At 23.7% G+C, this 8099-nt stretch overlaps 1 protein-coding gene across 5 annotated transcripts in view; it reads left to right on the top strand.

Moving 5' to 3' along the window:
- The window catches only part of LOC122848197 (E3 ubiquitin-protein ligase TRIM9), a 70122-nt gene that overhangs the window by 39673 nt on the left and 22350 nt on the right, over positions 1 to 8099 (top strand). For 3 of the 5 annotated variants that reach the window (XM_044146106.1, XM_044146109.1, XM_044146107.1), the window contains 2 exons: positions 5406 to 5501; positions 7645 to 8047. In XM_044146106.1, the coding sequence (XP_044002041.1) occupies positions 5406 to 5501; positions 7645 to 8047 (499 nt within the window). The remainder of the gene's footprint in view (positions 1 to 5405; positions 5502 to 7644; positions 8048 to 8099) is intronic. The other 2 variants (XM_044146108.1, XM_044146110.1) reach the window with 1 other exon arrangement.

Consider the following 8099-nt stretch of genomic DNA (forward strand, 5'->3'; position numbering starts at 1 on the left):
CTGCAAAAATATATATAGTCGCTTGGTAAAGAAACGTGAGTGCCATTTTCCTGGTTTTTTTTATTTTTTTTCTTCTTTTTTTTTAAAGGTAAAATTTTTTGACAAATAATTTATTTACTTCTTTGAACATTTATTAGATATTTAAAATTTATTAATAGTAAAAAAAAGCTATGAATATTAAATATAATAAATAACATCAGCCTAAATAAAGAATAAATTTTAATTATAATTTTATTTTTTTTCTAATTTTTAAATTGGGTTCAATCAAATTACGAAAAAAATATTATAGCAAAAAAAAATTTATATATTTTTAAACGACGATTCATATCTATTAGTAAAAAAAAAAAAAAGTAGAATACTAATTCTAAATATTAAATTAAATATATCATGTTAATAAAAAAAGAAAAAAAACATCAAATGAAATATTTTTAATTAAAAATATTTTTAAAAAAGATTCTATATCAATTTTAATTAAATAAAATGATGATAAAGTTTGAAATTCGAACCCAAAAAAAAGTCAAACTGAATACTAATAAAAATTCCGTTTAAAATTATTCAAAAAAGAAAAAAAAAAATAAACTATAAAATTTATATTACAAGAGTATAAATGCAATAGCATAATAATTAATTAAAATGTTAGTTGAATTTTTTTTCAAATCGATAATCATTAGGTTCAATTATTTTTCGTAGTTCATCGAGCGAGCTGATGGTTAAGTCGGCAAGAGCCCTGCCTTCGGTGCCTGTGGTCTCGAGTTCAAAACCGTACCATTATTTAGAGAATAAAAAGAATCTCATTCGATAAGCTTTAGGGTTGGATAGAGTGAGCCATACAGAAGTATTTTCTTGTGTTTGGGGCAAATATATTCTAGCATAGACCTAGTGAATAACGCACTTGGTCTGCGCTAGGAACTATTTGCCTCAAATTCGTGATACATATTTTTATTTTTTTTGAAAAAAAAAATAATGTAACACACCTACACAAATTTTATCTATCATTCTCTTATAATTTCCCATAACAACTTTTCTTTTTATAATAGGAAAAAAAAGATTTAAAATTAATTTCAATCAATCAATTTTCCATACAATAAAATAAAAATATATTTTTATTGCTTTTAATTAAAAAATTTCCATGAAATGATCATTAAAAAAAAATAAACAATAAACAATATGTAAAAAATATAATTAAGAGCCAATTGAAAGAGTGATCGGGTCAACCACCATGCATACATACTCAACTTGGCATATATAATAAATTTGGTTGCTGTACTCCATGAAAGATAAAATGTATTATATATTTGTGTGTGGGTTGGTTGCTTTTGATGCTGAGTGCACTGGATAAAATTTACCAAGCTTAAGCATATGTGCCCATCGACGAAAAGCACGAGAGAGAGAGATGAAACAAATGTGCCAAGGGGAATTTACAGAAATGATGCTCATGTATCAGTACTCTGCCTCGGGGTGTTTTTAGCTTTATACACAGAAAAAATATATTTAAAAAAAAATAAATAATAAAAAAAAAAAGAGTAGGAGATGGGGGTCAAAGTAAAAATAAATATATAAAAAGTATATGGGAGTGAGATAAAAATAGTAAAGAAAAAAAAAAAGAAGAAATTTAACGAAAATCATAAGAGAGAGGTGACAAAGCTTTTCTACTCCCTGGTGGATATGGTCGAGAATGAGGGGGTTGAAATATTGAGGTAGTGATGTGGTGGAAGGGGATGAAATAACGTGGGCTGGCTTGTGACGATAACACAACCCTCGAGGTCTTACATCAACTGATATATATATATGAGAATTATATTTTATGTGGCAATTGTCAGACGATGAACAATTATTCTATAGCACGAATGTAAGATTTATTTATTCATGTTTTTATATTGTTTATAAATGTTTATATAAATTTTATATTTTTATTTTTGAGTCGTTGTCAAGTTTTAGCTTCATGTTTTATTGACTAAATTATTTTAAAATATATCATTGTTATTTAATTTTTATTTTATATTAACTGAGTTTTGTTCATTTATTTAGACAAAAAATTGTGAGAATTATTTAAGGAAATGGTCTATTGATTTTTTATTATTAAAAATTAAAAATTTACTTACAATTATTATTATTAAAATATTTAATTTACAAAATAAATTAATTATAATATTTTCATGTTGATATATGTATTTTAAATATATTTTTTAAAATTTTTTTTTTTTTTTTAAATAGATGTATGATTGTGAATATTAAGGGTTGAATATTTAATATTGAAAGTGATGGATTACCATGTTTTATTTACAACTGAATAATAAAAAAAAATAAAAATAATAAATTTTATATAAAAAAAAGATATTTGAATATAAAAATAATTTTATTTTAAAATTACAATTAATATATTTTCGTTCAATCAATTTTATTATATAAAAAAAAAAAGCTTAATTACATGTAGTATTTTTTGGATGTAAAAAAAAAAAACATTTTCTAATTAAAAATTACAATTAAAAAAAAATATAAAATTGTGTGTATGGAGAGATGAAAATAGTGTTCATTTGAATTGGATTCTGGGGTCACTGATGGTGTGAAAATTAATTGAAATCCAGGTTGAGGGTGAATATAGAAAATTGGGGGGACAAGGGGGGTAAGGTGGTGATGTTGTATAAGAGTCTAAAGAACGATAGAGAAATTATTCATGGCATTGTGTATACATATACAGTGATGCTAGTGGATGGTTTAAATGTGTAACTTAATTACCCTCGGGCATGAATTGAGACACGAATTTCCGTTATGTCGAGGGTTTCAGTCTGGTATAACTATATCATCATCATCATCTACATATAAATATATACAAATTAAGTAAAATTTCAGGTAAATTTAGAAAATTTAAATTGTTAATAATATAGTATTTATACTGATGATAATAATTGTGTATGTATAAAATACATTAACGTTTTATGATGAAAATTATTATCAACAATGTCACATAGAATGCCAAATGTTATACTTTATGGAGCATATAATAAAAATTATATGGCTTTGCAAAAATAGGTAAAATACAAATTGCTACTTTAAATCATTTTATGATTAAACCAAATGTTATTTTAAAATTCAATTCACATTTTAGCGTATGATCGTTAATCTCAATTTTCTTGCTTATGAAATTTTTGTGTTTTTATATATAATGGCTATTTTTTTTTATTAAATTTTTTTTTTTTTTAATAACTAAAGGCTATAATAAATAAATAAATTTTTATATATATTTTATAATTCAATTTAAAACTCAAATATTTAGCAACTTTAATAATTTATTGAAAATAATTTTATAATTTTTTTATATTATGAAATTATTTTTTTTTTATAATTTTAATTGCTTTTTTTTTGTTTTAAAAATTTTTTTATATAATAAAAAATATATGTAGATTATAGTTTTTTATGTATTAATAATAAATTAAAAAATTAATTGTGTCTTGGTCAGTGTTAAAGCGTGAAACTTTTCTTGTGACAGCAGCAAAACCAACAGAAAAAAAATTAAAAAATATCGGGGGTTGTAGAGTGTTTGCGGTTTAGTGGCACTTTTGACCACATTTACCACGACAGGGAATTATATTGAAGGTACAAAATATAAACGATAAAGATAGAGAAAGACTAAGAGTTGATAAAAAATAATAGAGAAAAGGAGAGAGAGGAAAAGAGAGAGAGCCAAGTGTGTTGTGCTTGCAGAAAGGAAAAGAAACGCTCGGTTGAATAATAAAGGTATATATAGCAAAAAAAAGGAAAAAAAAAAAAAAACTACTAGTGTATATATAAAAAAAAATAAATAAATAAAAGAAAAATAAAGTAAAATCACTTTTGTCGAGCAAATAAGATTTGGTCGAGATTCAAGAATCAAAGTTAGGGGAGAAAAAAAAAAAATAAATAAAAAAAACTTGTAGTGGAAAAGTAAAAGGAAAGAAATAAAAATGAAATAAAATAAGGGAGTCCACTTGTGTGTGTGATGGGGATGGCGATTTAAAATTGTACAAGGAACTTTTTTTTTTTTTTTTTTTTGCAACGGGGTAAAACCAGGTTCTTTGTCATTCTATAGTCTCATATTTCTAGTGGCAATAAAACGATAAAATTCACTGATCAAATTACTCTTTTTTTAAAATTTCTTATTTTATTTGATTTTGTTTTATCGGAACATGAATTACCTTTTTTTCAAAATTACATAGAGCTTTTATTTTTATTTTTTTTTTGTATAATTTTAACGAACAAGTTTTTAGTAAATTTGAATTTTTTTTTGACCCTGGGTATAATGAAAAATACTTGATCAAAAGATAGAGAACAATTGAAAATTAAATTGGGTTTTAAAATTAACGTGTTGGTGAATAACAAACTTGGACAAATTCAAATTAACAATTTTTTTGGTTTAAATAAAAAAGCACAAGTGCTAAAAAATAAAAAGCTTTTTTTTCTAAGTGAAAAAATTATTTTAGGGTGATTATTTGTGAATTTACTTGTCTATTTTTCTTTCTGTTAAATTTATAAAAATTTCCAACATGTTTTTTTCATAAAATAAAATTAATAAAGCTCTGCAAGCTTTTATAAAATTATCCTTGCCAAAAATAATACTTCTTGGAACAATAATAATTGCTGTACATAATTTTAAATTTAATTCTAAAATTCTTAAACAACTTTACTTGTTTTAAATTTCTAAATTCACTCATCAAGAGATCAATCCTTTGAAAGTTGAAATAAATATTTCCCTCATAATAAATTGAAAAACTATTTAAAAAAAAAATTTATTTAATTTAAAAATATCCAATAACATGATTACAAATTAAAAATTTAAAATGTATTTCAGCGAATCATGAAAATTTATGTAACACTTTATATCAAATTGAAAATTCAAATTTAATCAGTAGCAATGTATTTTATATATTTATTTTTTTTTTGATATTCAGTATTGATTTGTAAATGATGCAAGTATCTATTTGAATATATATTTTAAAATTCAAGCAAGTATATGCTTGTGTATATGATGCATGAATATAAACCATTTTGAATACAAATTTCAAGCTGAAAATATTGTCAAGCTTTTTTGATCGCAAAATATGTCGAGAAGAAATATATTGTCAAAACGTGTAAAATTTTAAAATTTTATTGTGTTTTTCTATTTTATTTACACATTTTTTTTTAACAAAAATTTATATTTTTACATACAGTTTCTTCATGAAATTTATTGTTTTATTTTATATCAATATTAAAAAATGAAAAAACAAATAATATTGTTTAAAAAAAAAAACAATGCAATGAAATAAAAAAATTTTTAAATGTGTTTACTAATTGGCTGTGTTTTTCTATTTTTTAAATATATTTTTGCATCATGTGTATATGGAAAATATATGATGTACTGTACGATCAATATTTATCTTTTGTTTCAGACGGAATTGTCGCAAAATTTGCAGCAGTTGTCAGAACGAGCCCGCTCAACGACAGAATTCATCCAACGACTCAAAGGGATGACGGATAAAGTGCATGTGAGTATAAATATACAGCATATAACAGTATATGTGTTATGAAAAATAAAAAAAATACATAATACTTTATGAAATGTCTCCACATGAAAATATGAATGAATCGCACAACCAGAATCGTGACATTTTTATTTTTTTTCAACCAGTATATGTATGAAAAGAGTTAAATTGAAATACTAAAAAATAAATAAAAAAAAAATTACACCAAATCGCGTGGATGAACATGAAGAAAGTGCTCAATGTGCCTCAAGCATTTTTAGAAATAAATAAAAAATAGAAAAATACGGAAAATTGAAAATAAAAAAAAAATACCCAAGGCGTTTTATTATAATTATTTCGACTGCTATGAAGTTTTAGAAAAAAATATATTAAAAAATAGAAATGATAGAAATAAAAAAAATAGAAGAGAATAAAGATAAATAAAAATACAAAATTTCAACTAAAAAGTCAAACTAAGTACTAATAAAAATTCCGTCTAAAATTACTGAAAAAAGCCAAAAAAAAAAAATAAATAAACTGTAAAATTTGTATTACAAGAGTATAAATGCAATGAATAATTAAAATTTAAGTTAAATTTTTTTTCAAATCGATAATAGTTAAGTGCAATAATTTTTTAATATTCATCGAGTGAAGTGATGGTTGAGTCGGCAAGAGCCCTGCCTACAGTGCTTGCGGTACCGAGTTCAAAACCTGTAGATTTCCATGATGACAGACTATAACTGTAAAAACCACTTCTGTGACGTTGTAGTGTATTCTGGTGTTTGGGGCAAATATAATTTAGCGTAGACCACGTGAAAAAACTCACTTGGTCTGCGCCAGGTACTATTTGCCTCAAATTCCTGATACCTCTTTTTATTTTTTTTGCAAAAAAGATAAAATACTTACACATATATTCTATCTATTTCTCTCATAATTATCGATGACAATTGTTCTTTTTATAATAGAGAGAAAAGAAGATTTGCTATGAAGTTTTAGAAAAAAATATATTGGAAAATAGAAATGATAGAAATAAAAAAAAGAGAAGAGAATAAAGATAAATAAAAATACAAAATTACAACTAAATTTTTAGATGAAAAAATATCAAATAGTAGAAAAAATAAATTAAATATAAAAAATGATAAAAAAGTATTTTTATTTATTGTTTTTTTTTGAAGAAGTACATTTGTGAAGAATAAAAATTTGATTAAAGTAAGTGAATATGCCATTCTGAGTTGAGACTGAGCTACTGCAAAATCATGAGGGAAAATGTAAATTAAATTAGGTAACCACAATAATGGTATACTTTGTCAAAGTATTCTTCGATAAACAATGTCAACATGAATTGTTCTTTTGTCATAATACAAATCCCCCAAGTCCATACATAATTCAATTTTATATATAAATTAACAAAAGCAAGCTAAATAATATGACAATTATAATCTAAAAAAAAATGACAATAACAATAATATTTAAAATACCATAAATATAATAAATACCTTGAGGAAATGAAATGTTTTTTGTTCTTGAGTTTTTTAAATAAATATAAAAATTCCATTCATCATCAGCCACCTGGAAAAATAAAATGTACTATAATAATTTAAAAATATTTACTCTCATAACTTGAGAGATAAATATTTATTGTAGAATTTATTTAATAACTTGGAATAATATGAAATATTATAATAATTTAATTAAATTTTTAAAAAAATATATATTTTTAATTTTATAATAATATATTTAATTTAAATTATAAATAAATATTGTTGAAATTAAATTTTAAAATTTTTAGAATAATTAGATTAAGGTGTTGTCTAAATACTAGAGAAAAAATTTCATTAAATTTTTGCTTAGAAATATTTTTTTTTTAAATAGAAAAAATTGTCGAAATTATAGAATTTCCTCTTTTCATTTCGAAACATTGAAAAATGAAAAAAAAAATAAAAATAGTTGAAGTTAAATTATAAAACTTTTAGGACAATAATATTTAGGTATTGTCTAAATACTAGAAGAAAAATTCCATGAAATTTACGCTTAGAAATATTTTTTTAACAACGATCAGACTTTTGGCAAAAAGTACAAAATTTAGCAACATTAAAATATCATTATAAAATACTTTAAATAGCTTCAAATAAATAAAACTAATAATATTTAAATTTATTATTTACAGGAAGAATGTGGATCACTTGAAGAAGAAGTTGAAGAACGTGTTGCTTGTTTATTAAATATGCTTCAATCACGTAAATCACGTTTAATTGAAGCTGCACGACAAACACGAGATGCAAGAGTTAGATCCCTACGAGATCAAGTACAACGTTGTGCAAGCCATTTACAATCAACAACAGCATTATTAACATTTTGTATTGAAGCATTAAAAGAAAATGATAGTTCTGCCTTTTTACAAATTGGTGGTATGTTATCAGTCAGAGCAGCAACTGCTGCTGGTTCATGGGGTGCTGCTGAAGGAGTACAAGAAATGGCACGTTTACCACTTCTTGATTTAACACTTGATGATAAACCAGTTAGACGTGCCATTGATCAGCTTACCTTCGTACAGCTGAAACGTGAGTCCAGTTAGTAAATATAAACCATCTAGGATTGCCGAGTTGTTTTTTTTCTTTTTCA

Source organism: Aphidius gifuensis, linkage group LG2, assembly GCF_014905175.1.
Source record: "Aphidius gifuensis isolate YNYX2018 linkage group LG2, ASM1490517v1, whole genome shotgun sequence".
NCBI classification, from domain to species: domain Eukaryota; kingdom Metazoa; phylum Arthropoda; class Insecta; order Hymenoptera; family Braconidae; genus Aphidius; species Aphidius gifuensis.